Raw genomic sequence first — 21,072 nt, 5'->3', positions numbered from 1 at the left:
AATATATAATGCATGCTGTGCAATCACTTGGCTCACAAAACTATTACAAATATTATTGCTGTGAAACACTTTTTCAACAGATGAGAGTTGCACAAAAAGGTTGGACAACATTTTGTATTTTTAAGTAACGCAAAACAGAAAAATGAAACAATATCCCAATTAACCAGAAAGGACACATAGAGTAAAGTGAATGTGAATAAACAGAAGAAAAAAAAGCAAGTCTGGTTTCAAACACAAGAATAAATGATTCAAAATACGTTTTTTTAACTTGTACTTCATTTGTTTGCCCAAATGAAGTACGAATTATAAACTCTCTGAAGTTCGGAGCTGTTCTCTTCGGGACATGTAAATAGTTACAACAATCAGAAAGCAGCTTCAGTAAAGTCACAGTTTTGCCCACTTTTATTTACTGATTTTACCTGATAATGGAAAAGTCCATCAAAGAAAGAAAGGACCAGGCTATCAGAGGAGAAAATGAAAAGCACCTTCTGTCTAAAGCTGTCTGAGGCATTAGTTCACAACTTCCCACAAAGTCATCATCTTCATACCAGAATAGATTTATTTTCTAGTGCAAAATGTGAAAAATGTCTGACTGAAAAATGTAGGGCAACTGATCCCTTTTTAGGCTCAATCAGCATAAATATATCATCCCTTTCAGCACAATTAATGTTTAGTTCAAGAAGCACCACATTTCCCTTGATTTATTCCCATATCATTTTCTGCAACAATGAATATGAATGATTTGGCAAAGATTTCAAAAATATACTTTAGTAAAAATATTTGTTCATAATACGCTGTAAGGCACATCTTCAAGTTTTGTTTTTCTTGTCCGTGCGTCTCAGTGTGGCCAGTTACACTTCCAGGGCGCAGACGTGGGTGGTTTCAGGCATTTTCCCAACTTTTCACAGCCAGGAGGGGACCAGTTCTGTACAAGAAAACAGTCAGAAACACACTTATAAAACAATATGCAACCCTCAAGTTATTTCTCTTTAGAAAGACATTCATGTTATTTTAGCATTTAAGAGCAAGCTATTAGCAGAGTTTGCCTGCTGTTCTGTACAATAACAATTTTAAGGACATCATAGTTTGTGTCTGTGCATTAATATGTACCCTAAGAATGAAAAACTAACTTTAATTTTTCTATAACAAATGGGAAAAAGTATAATTACTTTCAAATCTGTTTCCTGTTTACAAATGCAATACTGCACATTTCTGTAGAAACTGGTTTATATTGCAATAGTATAACCAATGTTGACACTATCATCTACAATTTAGTTGCTTAAAAAAAATCAAACAATCTAGAAAACCTTTAAAAGCATTTTTATGTACAAACAAATCTCAATTAAAATGTAATAAATTTAGAATTTTTGTACATAACTTATGCTTATTTGAAAGGATATCTCCAAATTAAGCTCAATTTGCAGTTTATATCATGACAGGAACCTTGTTGTTAATATTCATTCTACGTGACTTGCATAAGAAATTAAGTTTAAAAGATAGAAAAGTTTAAGAAGCTTCCCTTCACTGGCCACAAGGTGGCAGTCCTGTAGCACAAATGAAAAAGAGCGAAGATCTTGGCAGCGTTCATTTTGTAATAAATATTATTTGAAGTGAGATAGAAAATTGAAAATATTGCTTTTAATGTAACTAGATATATATAATCAGTGAAAACTACACATGGCACAATCACAGTCCTCTGAATACCTCAGGATTAGAAGTCATATCTGGATGAACTTTACCTGAGTGATGCACAGACTTACCATCACAGCGAGGTCACACATGTTGAGCTGTGGCATACCGGGCACCAGAGTCTTCTGATGCTGCCGCACAACTGCAGAGACACTGCACAGAACCTCCTGGTACTCCTTAGACAAAACACTGCAAGCATATATGATAAGAAATGAGAACAGCAACCAGCAACTGCTGACATTTATTCAATGAAGTGATGAGCGATGCAACAGCCGGGCTTTTCCAGGCCATGATTTCCAGTTTGCGGATTAAATTTTTTCTTTTCCTCCTAAGAGCTAAAACGAAGCAAAAATGTTTTACAGCTTTCATTAATAAAGTCAGAATCTTTGATTCCAGCAAAAATTAAGAAATTAAACAATTATCCTCATTTATACATTAAAGTATAGTTTGGCTGTAAAAAATGCAAATTGTTAGTATAATTTTTATACATTTATCTTTTGCCATTCAGTCTAAAATAAACAACTGTGTGAAAGTGTGCACAACCATAAACTAAACTCTGTCAAGAAACTTTTGGATTTACTCTCAGCTTGTCGTATTTGTCTGTAATAATCCATCTCTAATCTACATCTTGGCCTGGTAACATTTGTCCACTCTTCTTTCTCCAGACCAATAGGATTTGTGAGGATATCTCTCTTCAAGTCACTGCATAGATTTTCTGTGGGATTCAGTTCGGCACTTTGGTTAGGCCATTCTATAACTTGTGCTGATTAGGGCTCCCGTAACGCTGAAAAATTAAATCCTTCATTCATTTTCAAGCAGACACCTCAGGAGTTTAGGTTAAAATTAATGGCTCAATTAACAGTTCATGATTTCAGCCTGACAAAAAATGTTGCTCCAGCAGAAAATTATAAGAATTATAACAACAAAAAGAACATTGTGCCTTCATATTCTCTCAAGCATTATGGATGTCTTAGTTTTGATGCACTTGATACCTGAGATTAAAAAAAATAAATAAATCAGATTTTCCTAACCTGCCAATCCTTGATCAGAGCTGATCTCTAGTGATTGCTTGTTGCACGTCTAGGACATAAATTTTGAACAGCAAAATATGTATATAAAAAAACAAGCAGGCAAAAATCATGGCCAGTACCTCATCCCAGAGGCCCATTTGACACTTCTTCTTTTTTTAATTCAGGAACCAAAACCCAAAGATACCTGATTTGCTCATATTTCTGAGAAGAACAGATGGCAAAACCAGACATATGAAAAGTTGTCTGTGTTATTTAATCAAATTAAACTCAAATATTAATTATTACTTTTTTTAAAGGAAGTGAGCATGACAAGCTCTATGTTGTGACACACATGTACATGAATTGAGTTTAATTTTTAGTCCTAATCAGAATACACATCCAAGAGTAGTTTGATCATTTATCTCTTTGACCTGTTTGGTTTCCAACTAATATCACACACACACCGCACACCCACTACGCACACACACACATTTAAGGCAGTTTAGCTCATTATATCAGCGATGGGATCAAAGAACTGAAACATAAATGCGTAAACACACACGCTACTCTGGCCAGCTCTGGCAAAGCACACTCAGCAGGGTGAACTATGTAACCCCCATCACATCCCCTGTCTCTCAATTACTGCTGTTGGACACCAGCGAGTGTGAGCACCTCTGTGCATTATTATATTCAGAGTGTAAAACACAGGGGCCCTGAAGGCTTTCAAAGGAACGCTGCTCTCAATAGGACCTGTAGGGTTAATGGGCTGTGTGTGTGTGCGTGTGTGTGGGTGTGTGTTGGGGGGTAAGGGGGAGTGGGCGTCTGGTGGCGTGACACAGGGATAGACAAATATCAGCAGTGCAATTACACCCCTGATACATTCGCCGGCAGCACCTGTGCCAGCCTTCCATCCATCCCTCCACTGCAGAGTCGAGGCGCTCTGATTGGCCCCTGGGGAACGTGTGCATGTGTGTGAGGTGAAGTGTCAATTAGAGTAATAACCCCGGGCCCTGTCCAGCTCACACCTACCCTCCCCTCTTAGATCTCCCACCGGGTAGCAAGGCTTCCTCCATCAGCAAGCACCTGCTCCTTTTCCTTGATACTCGTTCTTTACTTCGCCTACAATTACTTGGCTGGTAGTGTGCTGACTGCAATTAGTCTCTCTCCTTGTGTGCCACAGAGCATTGTGATTCAAGAGGGAAACAGACTGGTTAAAGAAAAAAAAAAAAAAAAAAAAACCTGAAATTGCAGAAGCTTTCTCACAAATTCTGTGCTTCTAGCTAATCTGATCTGTGCCTGTGACTTTTCTCTTCTTTGCATTTCTTTCTCCATGTGGGTGAAGGAGATTTCATCAGAACAAGTGGTCAGGCACAGCAGGGGATGGCTTTGAGAAAGTAGCACGGCGTACAAAGTTTTCTGCTGTTTTGTCTATGCAGGGGAAAAACTCACGGCGCGGAACTCTAAATCAAAAACTAATAATATCATTTATTCCTGCGCCCCCTCCGCATACAGCTAATGAAAAGCTCACAGTCAGCACAGCTCATTATCATGATTATAACCCTTAGCTTACTTGTGTAGAGGCAAAATCTGGAATAATAAGCAGGCTCTATGCAAATGCACTCTTTTGATTTATAATGTATGGCGCCCAAGGGGGATGAGGGCATTGCTCAGGTGTGTCACCGCTCTGATTACTGATTCATAACACTACTGCAGGAACACACGCGCACACCCCCCCCCCATACACACACTCATTTCCAAACAAGCACACAGTAGCAGAAGGTGGGGGAATTGAGGAGACAATCAAATACATCTGTCCTGCCCACCCCTCCCCTCCGCCGTCTTCTCCACCCCGGTGGAAATTGAGCTCTTCAGTGAGGACTATTGATTGGAGACGCGAGAGCTTGGTGGCAGGCAGCAGATGCGGCCAAGCCGACGCAGGGGCAGCCCCTGCGGTGTGGTGGCAGGGATGAGGGAGGGACTCCTGGGACGCGAGCTCGGGTGGGTGGTGAGAAAGTGGGATGTGTTAATCTCAGGGCAGAAGCTCCCAGAAATACTGAGCTGCGGGACTCTGGTCAGCGTCTGCCTCGCACTCCGAACAGATGGCTTACGTCGGGGTTCTCAGGTTCTGGCTGCAGTTACCAGCAGGCCAACAAACTTAAACGACAACATAAACTCTGAGTGATCTTCTGGTTTACGAAATCGTAACTAATGCCACTTTTCTGGTTAATTGGGGAATGTGTTTGTGTGTGTTCTTCGCCGTATCGCGCCTTGCGACAGTAGTGAAGGTATGTGTGCAGACAGGTCCTACATCATCTTAAGTGGCTCTTTAGGTGGTGACAGAGATTAATGATGGCCAGGCAGCCAGTCCAGCTGGAGGACCTAAGAGCACACAGACAGAACACACCCAACCAGGCTGGGGAAGGGCCCCATGGAGGCACCGGGACGTCGGCAGAGAGACGATCTAACATGGGGAAAGCTGGGACTCTCAGGATAGTTTTGGTCGTAATCAAAATCACATTTATTTATTAATCAGTGTGTTTAGAAACACACTAATTGATTTTTCCCAATTTCTGGTTATGTTTTTACGAATGAAACACATGAAAAGTGCAAAAGACACAGAACCTTTTCTTTCTGAGATTAAATTAAGCTAAACTCCAGAATATTTAAGGAATTTTTTGGTCTTGTCATTAAAGTTTTCATTACCAACAGTAAGATTACTGCATCTTTGTAACAATTTGAAAATTTGAAAAAAAATTGAAAATAAGGACAGATATTTCTAAGCTTTGCAACATCTGAGTTCATTGGAAGCACGAATATGTATTTCAAGACAACACGTCATACATACTTAAGGGGAAAAAGTCAAAGCGTGCTAGCCTGAAAACAACATCCCAACAGTGAAGCATGGTGGCAGCATCATGCTGTGTGGGAGTTCTGCTGCAGGAGGGACTGGTGTACTTCACAAAATAGATGACATCAACAGGAAAGTGTACAATTAGGAGGTTTTGAAGCAATATCTGAAGACATCAGCCAGACAGCTAACGCTTGTGTACAAATTAATATTGAAAATAAACAATGATCCTAAACATAGAGTAAATGTGATTTAATTAACCTGAATGAGATTTGTGAGGATATCGCTCTTCAAGTCACTGCATAAATTTGAAAACGAAAAAGAAACAAAATATTAATTCTACAACCCAAAGGAACAAAACAAAAGTTCAAGAAAGTGGCTTAAAAAGAATACGAGATTAAAGAGGTGGTTGAATTTAAACTGCAACCTTGGAGGCAAACTCATGACCTCTCGTTGCAGAAGTAAAAAATAAGCAATGTGTGCACATCTCTGCCAGCACTCAGCACATTACATGGCTGCATATTGATTGGCTCTTGCCTTTCTTTTTTTATTCTTCCAAGTGAATAGCGAGGCTAAAGGATGGACGAATGAAAAACAACATTAATGTTTTATCATCCAATCTCACTGCGGAGCGGAAAGGAGTTCGAGCCGGAAGCAAAGACGGGGAGAGATGAGGCCACAGTCAGAATGTGAAAAGCAGAGAGCATCAGAAGGCAGAAAAGAAAGGTCAGTGTAGGAGGTTTTCATGCCAGGAGGGTGCCAGAAAGCATAAAAAGAATATTCTCCCATCAAAGCGTTCTGAGATTATCTTAATGTATTAGTCATGGTATCAGGCTGAGCCTTTTTCTCCCTTAAAAGATCCTGTTAATAGTCTGCATTGAAAATAAACAGTAAGAGATGACGCTCGTTTATCTTTGCATCCTTATTTAGTAATAGTCTCAGTCATCCTTGGCGGTTTGTGTGTCCTCTGGCATCAGCGAGTCTTAACTCTCCTCGTGGCTCAGACTGAGACACACAAAACACATTAAACAGCACTTGCTCTCAATTTAGACCTGAACAATTTATCTTGCAATTTTAACCTGCAAGGAGCCCGCCGGAGGAGGCCCGATGGCCAGATAGCAATCTTTAAGGAGCTGTTTGCAATCACAAAGAGGAGGGTGTAATCACGCGCGCTCCGGCTGAGTGGATCAATCCGCCGCCTTCTTTTTCATGCCACTGAATCTCCATTGATCACACACACATTCTGCTCAGCAGCCAAACAACATTTAAACTCCCTACCCCTTTAATCTTTATTTGCTCTCTTTTGCCAAGCTCTTCAGTTCCAAGCTTAAACGGTGCCCTGATCCTTTGACAGGTGACAGGTTTACATTTTATCTTTTGAGACAACTGACCTGAGTGGGTACTTCTCTCCAGGATCCCGCCCCAAATGGAAAATAAGTGGTTGAAGTGTGTGCTCTTTCTGATCATGAGTTGTCACACCTGGAACCTCTTGACCTGGACAGAAATTTATACCCTGCAAAGAAGAAAAAAACATAGGAGGGTAAGCAAGAAGTGTCTTTATATTTTTCACTGAAGAAGTAAAACTTTCTTGTAATCTTTTAAGATGGATTTAAATGAATAATTCTTCAGTCTTTCTGAGGGAATCATTAGAATCATTATCATTAGAATTTTCCTTTCAAGTTTTTCCATTTAATGTTCAGTAGTCATCATATAAAGTGGGGTGAAAACAAAGAAGAGTCAGACATAAGAAAAATGTTTTATTTGTATTTTTAATAGATTTAGCTAGAAAGACATGAAGAAACTGTGTCTTTGTGACAAGTTCATGACAACATAGTGCAAAAAGATTATACTTGACTTTAGGAGCTTTTAATGCATGGATAAACTACAATTAGGATAAATAAAAAAACATTCTGAAAATGTTCACAACCTGGAATTAAAATGAGAAAAAAGCAGCCAAAAGTCTGATGAAGCATTGCTGTCGCTCATTGACAAGATAACAACAAACTCTAGCTCTTTAAGTGAAATTAAACAATAAAGAAATGGCCAAATAAACTTTCATAAAAGATAGAATTGTGCATCTTAAAAAGAACTTTATGATATAAAATTAGACCTACAGTTAAAGGATTGGCTGGAGAGGTTCAAAATTATCACTCATTTTCTCAATATTTTCTTAACTTGCGCAAAAGAATTGCTTTGATTTACCGATTGGAGGCCTAATATTTAAAGTGTGATAAATTCACAATCTGTACTCCAACACTATATCCAGTAAGTTGGATGGACCCTGACAGCTCCTCGCATTTTAACCAGATGTTAGAGCTAAGAGAGAGGTGTGGGGATAATATGACCACAAAAGGAAACAGGGGGATGAGGAAAATGCCAAAGAAAATCCCAAAGAAAATACAGTAATTACCAGATCATGCCTATTCATGCATCAAATGTCCCTAGATTTTATCTTGCTATGCTAAACTCAAAGCAAAGCACATCAAGAAACACATGCTTAAACACCAAAAAGATGGGAGTTTTTTAGTTCTGATTAAAAACAGATCCACAGCAGGGTAATCATCTGGTTCATCCCTTTCTGTGGACAAGGCACTGAGCGCCCCTTTGCTCACAATCAATTGATTCTCGTATGCGTGAGTCTATGATTGAGAGAAATCACTGCTCAGCCTTTAGCACTGTACAGATGAACACACATGGAAATGAGTGAATGCGATTTGTAATCAAAAGGCTTTGAGAGGATAACAAGATGATGAAAGGCCTTGTCATTTACATTAGGTCTTACAGGCACAATGTGCTTGCATGATGTAGAGTTTGCACTTTTGGATTCAAAAATAAATATGAAATCTAACTTGTTCTGACATAAGTAAGACTTTGGTTTGATTGTATAGAACAAAATGCAATGCCTACACACACCGATTTATCGGCCAGTCCATTTCCTTCATTTTGGGAGACCGGTGATCGGCCGATTTTTACATGTGAAGCCGATCTTATCCTCCAATCTTATCTAGCTTGGCAAAGGTCTAAGAATCAACCACTGTTCTCTTTTGCTGTCTGGTGAAAATGGTTTGACTGACAGAGCGGCCCACCAAGTTATGTCTGCATGCTTATAATTAACAATAGTCATCCCATTATCCCATTGCCAACTCTACAACTTTCTTACTATATTGAACAACATTTCAGACAAAAAAATTGGTATTGGTCAAAATTGGAATCAGCAGGTTAAGCTATTTAAAAGATCAACAATCAGCCAGAAAACTGCAATCGGTGCACCCCTAATACAGAGGTATTTATTACATTGAGTAGGACACTGCGTTTTGAAAGTCACATTCATAATTAGTAAAGTAAGCGCAAGAATGGAAAAGAATATCTTACTGCCAGCTTGTGGTCTTTAAACACGGATTATAAATCATCCAGATATCCAAGGGAATCCTTGGTTCTGCACTAGTATAAAATATTTGACAGGAAATGGCAGATCTGCCCACTTTTGGCTGCAAAACGCTCATAAATTTCAAACAAAGGTCAGCCTGTCTCAAAAGAGCAAACATGAAGTCCGAGGTCAGTCTCTCAGGAGGCAGAAAAGCAGGTTTGTGTTTTTTTTCTCCAAAATTCAAATCTTCGAAAAAAGTATTCAAACTTTAAGCTAACGTTTATCCGACGTTCTGTATTTGATCGTTTTCGATATTTTCAATAAACAATTACTTTTCACTGAAAATCTGCAGCAAACTGCAAAGCACTCCGCTGCAAACACCAGCGAGTTTTGCTTCCAGCCACCTGCTACCCTGAGCTGATTGCTCATTGTTACACTGTCTATATGCAATATTGTCCTCCAATCTGTTGTGTTATTCATGGAGCGACTGCTGGTGCATCACAAAGGGGTGTTGGAGTCTCTGAAACTCAAGACTTTTTTCCTGCCTCCTCTTCATCTCTGTGCTCCTGCTCCCTGACGCCGTTCTCAGGAGGCTGGCAGTAATCGCAGCCTGATTGAGTCACACTCTCTCCTGCAGAAACCCGCCCCCCTCCCACACCTCCCAGAGAGCTGCCCCCCTGCCTGGAAGCACGAACACAAACACACACTTTCTGATGAGCACTCCTAATATTGAAAAAGCATTCATCTGTAAGGTGCTGTGGCTGCCCCCCTCTGGGATCACTCATCGGCGCACCTCAAAATACATACAGAATGGAGAGAAGAAGCAAAAGTGAAGACTGATACCCCACCTACACACACACTCACACACACACACGCCTGTGAGCTTCTACCCATTCAGACTTGTCCTGCCTTTTGAAGCCAGCTGCTCAGAAATGCAGAGAAGAGTAAAACAAAAACAAAAAACACAGAATCTCATCCCAGAGGAGCAGCGTGAAAAGCCTGCTCTGTGTATCTGTCTGTCTCTTGTGCGAAAGATATTACAGCAAGAGCTCCATATCTCCCATGACATTAGCAGCACAGATACAGCGAGGCTACTTTCAAACTGAAGCACAGCAGTTGTGACAAGATAAGATGCAGAACCACCCAGGAGTGGGAGGATTTTTTTTTAAAAAGGAAAAAAGCAACACTTCGAGCATCTATTTTGGGAAAAATCTTACGAATATTGTGGATTAAGCATTCCTTCAATGGGTACTGTACCACAGCATTTATGGCCGATAGTAATTTTTAAGAAACAAAATTGTGTCTCATTAATAAAAAAGTTTTTTTCATCCACTTACGGGCATGAGTCTCATTAATTTTGGGCAATTATTAATGCACTTGAATCATCAACTTAAGTGATTTTTAAGAAGGCGGTGTCATGTATTTTCCAGGCATGTAGTGTCGTTTTATAGCACAGTCAAGTAACGTCACAGGAAAATCTATCAATGAGGAGAAACAGGGCAACCCGATGATACTCAACCTAAAAGTTGACTCGTTTAAACTCGGAGCAGAGCATCCCCTAAATGATTGAGTTCCTCACAAATAAACGTTCTGCTGCTTATATCCAAGGTTTCATTCAGTCATGATCCACATCTCGCAAAACAAGGTGAACATAGATGACTACATAAAAAAAAAAAAATTATCGTTAGTTCTGTAACCTCATAGGGATAAGACACTCCGTCAGTAGGCTTTTTGTGTGAAGCTTGTCTGCGTGTATGGATGGATGTGTGTGGAATATCATTTTTAGTCGATACACACACAGGCACAGTTTAAGGATCCATCCATTATAGCAACAAAGCAAAGTGGACATTTAACTTTCCCCTTGCAGAAATTCAAAACTTGTTCACCGACACACAAACAGACGTTCACCTCTGCATGAGGAGCCACAGCATCTTTGTGCATGTTTTCTTCGCTGCTTTTTATGCCCCCCTCTGCCTCCCACATTCATACGCACAGCAATCGATAGGCAACTCACAGGCAATCAGACGCCATTATTTGTGAAGTTCCACTTCAGTTCACATGAGTTGATAAAAGGGGCTGCTATTGATTCAGCGGCCCTGAAGGAGAGAGCAATTTAAGCGTCCGATGGGGCATGAAACAAACTGGATCGCAGGAAAAGCATAGCCAAGGAGGGAGGACAGGAGGACGTGTTTTTTTGGGGTTTTTTTTGTAACGGACAGAGTGGAGAGAAAGGGAGACAAAAAAGCATCATATTCTTCTGCTTCTCAGGTGGTAGATTTCCTGCTTCTCCTGATATGTTTGATCCACACTGAGTCGGCGTGACTGTGATGGCGGAAGAACAAGCAGGGGATGGTGGTATGTAAATGGTTTGGGGGGGGCGGACAACGGGGGGTATTTCCACCTGAGATTAAACAAACAAGTCAACTGGTTGATGAACGACGCCAGTTGGCACATGTGGGGGTTCCTCATTAATATTCATTCCTCTCTGATGTACACAGCAGTCAATTGATGAGCCATTGTTGAGATAACATGAGCAACAAGGAAAGTGTTGGTGTGTTTCAGGAAGATTAGGAGCGGCGACGAGACGCAAAGTGACAGAGCAATTTAAGAAGTACGGAGACAGAGAAGGGACATTGCGTTGAAAGGAAGTCTTACATCTTTGAGCTCCTCCAGCGAGTTGCTCCAGGTCCAGTAGTGCGCTTTGTACTGTCCAAGCCTCACAGCCATCATCTCGTTGCCACGGTAAAAGAAAATGGGTCTATTGAGAAAGCAAAGGAGAAACGTAAGGTTCGATTTACACCTTCTTATACACACTAACAAACTAGATAGAAAGAAAAATATTTCTCTTTTGCATATTTATTATGTCCTAATTCCACTTCTTTCATGCATCTTTAGGTTTATGACTCAAATGGTCATATTCTTTCTTTTAAATATGCAAAAACACAATTCAAAGTCATAGAAAGTCTTCCTCCACATACAGGATCACCAGAAAATGTGCTGTTTCTCCACAAGAATTAGAACTGACTGCGACAGTTCAGAAGTCTAACAAGAATACCTCTGTCTAGGATCGCCTTTCTGATGATGATGAGCAAAGACAAAGTCAGACAAAGGCTGAGAGAGTCTGGAAGAGTCTGAGCAGGAATCAGTGTTTTTATTCACCTGTTGTCGAGTTGGTGGGAGCCATTCAACAGCACTGGCGTCAGGTCCAGTCCGTCCAGCATTCGGTCATCTGGGGGGCTGATCCCGGCCACCGCTAGGCTGGTGGTGAAGAGATCCATGACGTTGGCAGGCTGCAGACTCACCTGCACCGGGACAAAGGAATAAGAAATCTGAGCACAAATCAACAAAACGAGGTCTGACCTGATGTTTCAGGTTGTCTTTCTAAGAATCATAACACATATGAGAAAAACATTTGGCCTACTTGTTCTTTGATAGAGGCAGCAGTTTTGAATCCAACAGAAATCAGAACAAAATCATCATTGAAGTCTCTCATATTTATGTAATCTTTATTTAACTATAAAATTGTGCGGCAAACATTTAAAAAACTGAAACAGTGAGAGTTTGTTAATGTGTTTATTAAACTGGATAACAAATTCTTTAGTCACTAGATTTCAATGTGGAAGCGAAGTCAGATGGAAGAATAAAAAAGAAAATAAATCACAGCCGCCTGACTCTTCAACACACATTTCCCTTTACTGTATAATAGACTGTACACAGACACTAACATGCACATTACAGCATCATCCTATTCATTTCTCAGATGAACTTCATAATTTGTCACTTGTCGACTCAACTCTCTGGAATCAAAAAGAATTTGTGGTAACATTTTATTACTACAAAGGGATGATAGGACGTCCTCATGAAGAAGAAGTGTTGCATTTCTTCAGTTTCCTCTCTAATCTCTACATGCTGGTTTACTATCAAAACTCCAAAATGCATTTCCTTCCATAAATGAGTTTTTGGAGAAGGAGGAAAAAAAGAGGGAAAAAAAAGAAGGAAGAGAGGAGAGGAAGCATGGGATAGGACACGGCCCGGGCAAGCAGGCTGCCGAAGCTGGAGCGAGCTGGTGTTTTATCTCCCTCTCCCAGTCGCTGTGAAAAGCTTTATTTTATTTATAAACTTTGAACTATTTTCAGATAAAATGCCATTTTTTCGCTGTCATCCTTGATCTTCCGTTCCATTCTCTCCTGAGCGAGCCTTAGAGGGAGACGGCACGCTCACAATCAGATAGTGCTATCAGGCCCGTGCAGCTGCAGCGCCATGTGCCGTTGCGCTTCCTATCGGCGGCCAGCACACATGCGGACGCACACACAGCGGAGCACTGGCGCGCGCGCGTGTTTCTCCTAAGCACTGAAATGAATTCCTCTTTTCGTCTGTATCCACAGAAGTAGCCACAGAAAAGGTTCTGCAGCGAGTTCCATGATCTATCTGCACATCCAGACACTCTCTCTGAAAAGCACAAACACCAACAGATTGAATTCTTCACTTCATTTTTCCTTTTTTTCAGATCCTTGCAGAAACATCTGCCATTAAAGGAAACAGGGCGTAAAGGGGGAGAAGCAGCACTGACATTTGGTTGGGAATAACTTGCATAACAAAAACTCAAAGTTTCAAACTTTGAGTGGTGAGACAGATGACCTGTATCAGTCTGGTCTGAACTTTTTTCTTTGTCTCCCCTTTGTCCCCTGTTTGCTTTGTTCAAATCGTCACTTCCTAAACTCTCGTATTTTCATTCTGTCCTTTATTTCTTTGCGGTAACGTTGTCTATCGGAGGACGTAGCACCTTCATCCCCATCTCCACCATCGCATGAATGCATGTCTGCCACTGATAAACCAACAAAAGGGATTGGGGTGCTTCATGATGTTGCAGGGCCTGACAGCCCACCCACTTCCCCATCCCTGTTCATACAGCCACCGCCACTTATCATCCTCCTCCACCTCCTCCTCCTCCTCAGGAACAAGGAGAATGCTGAATCTGCATCTGCTTCGAGACCAACCTCACCCGCTCATTCCAACACACCCCCTGGAAAACTTCCTGCACACTAATTGATAAGTTTTACCTCTCTTAACTTTCCTCTTCTGACAGGGGAGATAAATCAGTATGCCCTGATTACAAGGGACCTGTTGAAAATCCCCTTTTCATAAAGGCTTTCTTATGTGCCTCCAGCGTTTATCTCCAACAGCTTTCAGGGCTTTCACAAAGCACAGATCAGCAGAGATTTCAAAAGACTACAGAACAAGCAAGAGGCCAACCTTGTGTCTCGTCTGTCCTCCCTCCAAAGCAACAATGCAACAGCGATGAATCCAGATCTGTGGAGTACAGTAGCTCCAACAAAGCAGCTTTGTCATCACAGCCCAGCAGAGCTTCAACATAACTCTTTCAAACCCAAATGTAGCTGGATTCAGAAGCACACATAAATATCTGTTTGCATTGTTCTGCACAAATAGAAGGATTTATAAAGTTATCTATTTAGTAAGTCCGTCTACAAAGTCATTCTCTGTTGCATACGCAGGTTAATCAATAATACAACATCACAGGGGCGACAAAGGTATTGCGAATGCATTGGCATTCAATATGCTGCATCTTCACCAATGCTCTTTCTCTTTTCTTCGCCAGCTACCTATTTTACTTCTTCCCTTGCTTCCTTTCCTGCAGCCCCCTCCCATCTCCCCGTTCCTTTATCCTGAACGCCTGGCATATTCAGATACTGAAGTCCTCATTACGGCTCAATCCAACCTCAGCAAACACACAAACAGATTAGCCGCTTAAGACGCTCCCAATCCCCCTCTCCCTCACTACTCCGCTGCGCTATCAGGGCCCAGCACAACCCTGTGAGATGAGCCAGGGGCAAGGCTTACTGCAGACTGCAGCCTCCGCTCGCTCCTCCACAAAATCCCTCTGCGTCACAGCCCCGTGTCACAGCTGCCCCTAATACAATTAAAAGTCATTTGCAGAACGCACAGGCTTAGGGGATCACGGTGCGGGTGGGGTGAGCGAGGGGGTTGTATTGGGGAATAGGAAGAGGGAAAAAAAGAGAGAGAAAGAGAGAGTGGGGGCATTTATTTCAGCTAAAAATATTTGAGGGAACAGTTCAAAGAAGGGCCTGCACGCTTTGTAGCTGAAATCACAGTTTTGATAAAAGTACTGTGGTACTCACTCAAAATTAATTGTGGCAGTGGATCAGAGTGTACACATGTAAAGCCCTAAATGACACAGAATAAATCACAACACCCCAAAAATATCAGTTATTTAAAGAAGATTAGTGAAATAATTAGTTATTCTCTCACAACCTGGTTTATAATACGCCTGCCTGCAGCTTCACCGAGAACAATTCTGCTTTCATGGCCAGAAAATTGGGGAGCAAAAACCTTCACACGTTGTTTCCAGCTCTTTCCTTACACTCACGACTGCCGGATAGCAGGCTTTAATTTGGCAGAAAGTTGGAGGTGGGCTTACCGCGCCTCCCTTGATGTGCCCAGGCCACCAGGCGATGGCGGGCTCCCTCATGCCCCCCTCAAACGTTGTTTCCTTCCCACAGAGGAACGGCCCGTTGCTGCCACCTGAGGAATCAGAGACATGAAACTGCATGAATCTCATGATGACACAAATAAGAAGAAATTACTAAAATCTACTTCCAAGTCAAAAAATGTAAACATACTTTCTTGTGGGCCCGACATTAGAGCTGCTCCGTTGTCTGAAGTGAAGAAGACAAAAGTGTTCTCCTCGATGCCCAGATTCTGCAGCAGCGACAAGATCTGACCGATGCTGTAGTCCAGCTCCATGACGGCGTCTCCATAGCTGCAGCACACAGGGCAACACAGTCCTCCTCACCACATGCATTCACTTACTCTATGAAATGAAGCTCAAGTATGTTTGAGCATCTGTTGAAAAGTCGTGCTTAACCTATCAGTAAACCGCAATATCAGAAAACCATGTAATTACAATACTATTCCTAAACATCGCAAAGATGCTACAGGTTACATTAACCCGCATTTTTTATCTACTGTCATGCGCACCGTGCTGACCCAGTAACAGACCACTTATTCAGACAAATATACAATTAGCACGCAGAGTGAGAATGCATAATACTTGTAATATTGTACAGTAGTATTAAAAAGGCGACTGTGATTCATTATCTTGTGCAGCTTTGCCTACCGGCCTCGCTGACTCTTCCCCAGGAAGTTTTTGGAGGCGTAGACCGGGGAGTGAGTGGCATCAGCGGCCCAGTAGAGGAAGAAGGGCTGCTTCGCTTCAGTCTGACGCCGTATGAAGTCCATGCCCTCCTGCAGTGGTGGGAGATTTACTGTCATTAAAAAGTGCAATTCATATGCTTAGCATTGATGCTGTCGATGCATGCACCTTTTCAAATTTACAAAGTGAATAGTTGTCCCAGTAGCATTTTGAGGCAGTCACACAGTGAAATGTTTCTCAAGGGGGAAGTTCAATTTTTGGATTATTTTTGTTTCAAATAAGCCAAATTAGTCATTATTTGTAAATCTATTGTTGATGTTTCATAAATTACTTAAGAAAGATAAAAACGATTGTAGTTATACAAGTTGGAGTAAATCACAGATCCAACAGAATTATGTTTATATCATATCTACATTTATTTATTTTTATGCATTTAAAAAAATAGTTAACTGCTTAGCTTTTAAAATGAACTTTTATTTCCATTTTTATTAATAAACTTAAGCTGGAGATTTTTGTGAAACATAACCAAAACAAACCGATTTTAGATCTTTTGAAGATGAGAAGAAGAAACTGTGCAACATGAACCTCGTCTTATAAAAGAGTTATAATAATTAAACAACAGAAAACATGTTTTAAAAACAAACATTCCATGTCTATTAAGAGACTTAAAGATTGCAGAATATTATGCAGCAAATTTATTGTGCATTCAAACAGATTGTATTGCAGTATGCTGCAGAAGAATTCAAAAATAAGAGTTCAAATTTCAGAACGTGCTTTTTATGTCCAAACACACTGTGCATCTGACACCACTCTAGCTTAAACGACATGCTCCTAATGTGGAGATAAATTACACCTCTCAAGCATGCAGTGTGCCTCAGCATGCTGCTTTTGATCCTGTTATAGGAACATAAAAGGAGAGACTGATGTAGAGTCATTGCAAGAGTGTGAAAAAGTCAATAATCCACCTCCACTGGAGAAAGCAGCGCAACAATAAAACTGCATTTTCTAATTTGTTACAGACAATTTGTTTCTGTGCTTTCATGTTTCGGTCAGAAACAGTCCTCCGTCATGCTGTTTTCTTTTCTTTGAATAGAAGAAAACCTGTATTTTTGCCTACAAAAATGACTCTGATGATCTGAGCCAGAAATTTTGGAAATGAAATGTTAGTAAAGTGCTCACTCACCATCAAATACATCTGAGTGAGGTTTGATTCTCCGGTCCGTAGATCGATCTTAAAGTCCTCAAAGTATCTGTGAAAACAAATGACAGCCATCATCCCAACTAAACAAAGTCTGACCTCTTCTGCTTACAACCTTTTACAACCTGATTTCTTTTCTCTCAATTGAGCACAGGAGCAGATGGGACTTTTAATTTCCTTCTAAAGTGACTTAAACTAGTGCAGATAATATCATTAAGACAACTAAAGTTAATTTTTGACTTGTTGATGATGTTTGCAGGAATTGTTTTGGGGGGGGAGACATATGTGCGAAGTCTCAGCAAAGCAGAGCAGCGGGAACTGTTATGAGGCGCTACTGAAGCGTGGAAGCAGTGACAGAAATCTCTCTCTTATGCTTCACTTCCTCCAGGTGTCCTCGCGCAGAGGCGGCGCAACCTGCCGTCTCTCGAGGGCGTGTGTGTCTCTGCGTACGCAGGCATGTGTGAGTGTGTGCACATTTCTGTCCAGGGCCCAGGTATGCAGCGCTGATTAAACCCACAGCTAAGCGAAAAACACACCCGGCTGCCGGCTCCAATGACCCTGAATACACATATGGCTGTTTTGGGGAAAGCAAATGGGCGGAAAATGGAATACACAGGCCCAGCTGGTACAGAGGAGGAAGTGTAGACGGGGAGGAGGGAGTCACTGAGCTCATCCAGAGGAGCAGACAAACAAAATATACAACTGAGTCAGGTGGGGAAAACACACTTTTATTGAATTTTAGTTTCTGTGCCTGTGTGTGCTACGCTACCTTCCAATCATCTGAGAGTTGTTGTAGATGGGGATGTTGGGTCGGACACTGATGTTGTAAGGGCCGAAGTGGCAGTTTGGGGAACCGAACCATTCATCAAAACCATGCTCCAGAGGTAAGTACTGCGGCCTGTGGCCCAGATGCCTGCATTAACAAAGAAGGGACAGTCAAATACTGTAAGACGAAAATGACTAATGACTAACTCAACAGATCACAAAAATTTAACCGTAGTGTATATCATGTAAAGGTCTGTCACAATAATCAATAAATCAATTAGTCGCATGATAACTTAAAACAAACTCAATAATTTCCATTGACATGTTTTTTTTTCTTTTATCTCTTGTTTTCTCTCTTTCGAAATACTAGATGATAAAAGTCTTCAGTTTGGTGCCTCGGTCTCCACTAGCCCTTTTTTTGAAGTACGATTTTGTTTACGAAGACTTCAAAATTCATTTGATTTGATGTTTTATCTATTTATTTTGGATATTTAAAATGTCTTCCAATTCCAGTGTTAAATATTCATTAGAATTTAAAGTTTACTGATGTTTGAGAATGTGTTCTTGGATTATTATGGAGCCATTACCATTAAATTACTTAAAAATGGTCTCAAAACAACAATATTATCGTTTATCACAGTAACTGCTGGAACAATTTATATCGACCAGTAAAATTTGTTATTGTGACAGGCCTAATCATGTACAACATTTCAAGTTGTTTGTGTTTTCAGCTACTGTAATAAAGCTTTTAATCCAACACAAAACATGTAAGGCTTCTGCAATGTGCATGACTTCAAGGTAATTAGTTGCATAATCAGAGATTAGGCAATCTTCTTTGGATAGTCTACATATTTGTTATACTTTTTCTGTATTTTTGTCACAGTTGATCAGGCTCAGCCAAAATCAGGATTTTAATGTGTATTCTCTCTTTTGTTTCATCCAAAAGTAAAATAATTACAGTTGAAAAACCAGAAGACATTAGAATTTAGCTTGGTTCATTTTTAGATAAAAATTAGTCAATATGTTGCTAAAAAAAAAAAAAAATTAAAGTAAAACAACAAGTGAAGGAGGACCAACACATCCAATGCAAATAATACGGCTATTACAATGTTTAAAGAAAGTAGAAAATGTAGGAAATAATTCAAAACTCACCACTTGCCAACAATCTTGCTGATATAACCGTTTTTCTTTAGCATTTCAGGCAACAAAATCTCATCCTTGGAGATTCCTCCCACAATCTCCTGTGGCGTGTAAGCTACAGGAATAGAAAAAAATTCATAAAAGCTTTTAATCACATGCAAACATATGTGACTAAAACACAGTGGTTTGAAAAGTGTTTCCACCTCACGTTTGATTCATTTCTGCTATTTTGTCACACTTAAATGTTTGAGACACAACTCAGATTGTTTTTGTCTGACATTACATATTGTTTAATGTTTTGAAAGATTTAAGTGTGAGAGAAAAGGGAAAGACAGAAGAAATTGGTCACACAGTCGGTATTTACACAATATAGCAAAAGAGGAACTTATATGCAGCAAAAAAATGTTATGAAAGCTTACCATTCCTGGCATGAGCATTAGTGGTGTAGAATCCATTCCTCACAGGCAGCCTCCCAGTGAGGAGCGCAGCTCGCGCTGCAGACAAAATGAATATTAAAATTTTTAGCCCTTAATTTGAATGTTCTTATTGTCAACAAATAAATCTGTAAATGGGATTCTCACTAGTTCCTGCTCCAATGTGAACATTGCAATGAAGATTCTTAACATTCAAGAGCAAAAATAGATTAAAAGACTTGAGCTAAGATCCGAATTAAGGGTGCTGTTCAGGTTAACACTGGCATTGTTCAAATTCTGAGTATTGATTCCTGTCGTCCCCAAGCCTAAGGTCACTGTGACACCTGTATGTCCCACATAATATGAATTAGTATATACGTCCACGTAGCCTCATACATCCTCCACTGTCTAACTCATTCAGGTGTTGGTAATGACATTGCCCTTTAGCAGCAGCTGCTCGCAAAATCAAACCATTTACATGCCTGTGGTTGGTCTGCATGTATTAAATAATGTCTTCATCACATAATTTCTTCATAATTCTTCTGGCACCATTAGCAATGAACCATATTTATAGTTCATTACTAATGAACTATAGATGTTATTTCAGAAAGGGGATTTCACAAAGACAAGCAGACAATCTTCTTCACATATTAAAACAAATTAAAACAAAATCACTGAGCTGGTTTGGCAGGCTTTCAGGTCTGTCACATGCTAACCCCATGATGTATTGCTCTATAAATGAAGAATGAGAAGCATTGAACTTCAAAGCAATAAAAAAAAGTGCAACACAATGGTATTATTTATCTACTGCTCACCTGACATTACACTGGAAAAAGAAAAAAATTTCTCTCTTTCATAATTTCATGCAATCATAGCAGACGGTTCTTTAACCACTGAGACAGGCAAAGTTATACTCGTAAACAGAGATATCTATTCGGTTAATCTGAAAAACAAGCACAAATGACTCAGATACTGTATCACCAGTGTTTCTGCTGACTCACATGGGGAACAAAGTGGGTTTGCAGTGTAGAAGTTTGTTAAAAGTATCCCCTGAGCTGCCATGGCATCAAGATTGGGGGTCTCTTTGGAGGGCTGACCAAGCACCCCTAAATCCCCCCAGCCCATCTATAAAAAAAAAAAAGAGCAGAGGAAGTCAGCTAAATGTTTACAGAAGAATATGCGCAAAAAAACAAGAAGTCAACACAGAGTTCATAAAGATAAGCCGAAAGATGCATTCATAGCTGGTTTTGTATAATCAGTCACAGATAAGTAACTTACGTCATCCATGAGCAAGATGATAATGTTTGGAGATGAGCCATTTGTCTGCTTTTCTGTCAAGGAACAACATATTGTTACGCTAATGAGAATTAAAGTTGGTGCACACACTGCGCGCATTGCTGTGCTGTAGTCATATGAGCACCAGCATCATCACGGAAGAGGATTGTTGCGT

General features: G+C 40.4%; 1 protein-coding gene across 1 annotated transcript; it reads right to left on the bottom strand.

Annotated features, from left to right (window-relative positions):
• Positions 1-100: 100 nt before the first annotated feature.
• Positions 101-21,059, bottom strand: galns (galactosamine (N-acetyl)-6-sulfatase). Its single transcript, XM_028013898.1, has 14 exons — positions 20,901-21,059; positions 20,624-20,747; positions 19,629-19,703; positions 19,222-19,324; positions 18,074-18,217; positions 17,290-17,356; positions 16,071-16,198; positions 15,574-15,713; positions 15,372-15,475; positions 12,074-12,216; positions 11,570-11,672; positions 6,939-7,060; positions 1,761-1,878; positions 101-925 (listed from the first exon to the last, which is right to left on the bottom strand). Exons 1-14 carry the CDS (start codon positions 21,015-21,017, stop codon positions 839-841), a joined length of 1,575 nt encoding a protein of 524 aa, XP_027869699.1. The 5' UTR covers positions 21,018-21,059; the 3' UTR covers positions 101-838.
• Positions 21,060-21,072: the final 13 nt, after the last annotated feature.

Source organism: Xiphophorus couchianus, chromosome 4 (genome assembly GCF_001444195.1).
Source record: "Xiphophorus couchianus chromosome 4, X_couchianus-1.0, whole genome shotgun sequence".
In the NCBI taxonomy this organism is placed as follows: domain Eukaryota; kingdom Metazoa; phylum Chordata; class Actinopteri; order Cyprinodontiformes; family Poeciliidae; genus Xiphophorus; species Xiphophorus couchianus.
The sequence above is the reverse complement of the archived record's forward strand: the minus strand, read 5'-3'. Positions and strand labels throughout refer to the sequence as shown.

Excerpts from the sequence above, each read along its gene's own strand:
- galns (XM_028013898.1), bottom strand. The coding sequence starts at position 21,017 with ATGCGCGCAGTGTGTGCACCAACTTTAATTCTCATTAGCGTAACAATA. Across the intron at positions 15,476-15,573 it reads AATGTCGGGCCCACAAGAAA|GTGGCAGCAACGGGCCGTTC; the intron begins GTATGTTTACAT and ends CTGATTCCTCAG. Across the intron at positions 12,217-15,371 it reads GGCACATCAAGGGAGGCGCG|GTGAGTCTGCAGCCTGCCAA; the intron begins GTAAGCCCACCT and ends GTCCCGGTGCAG.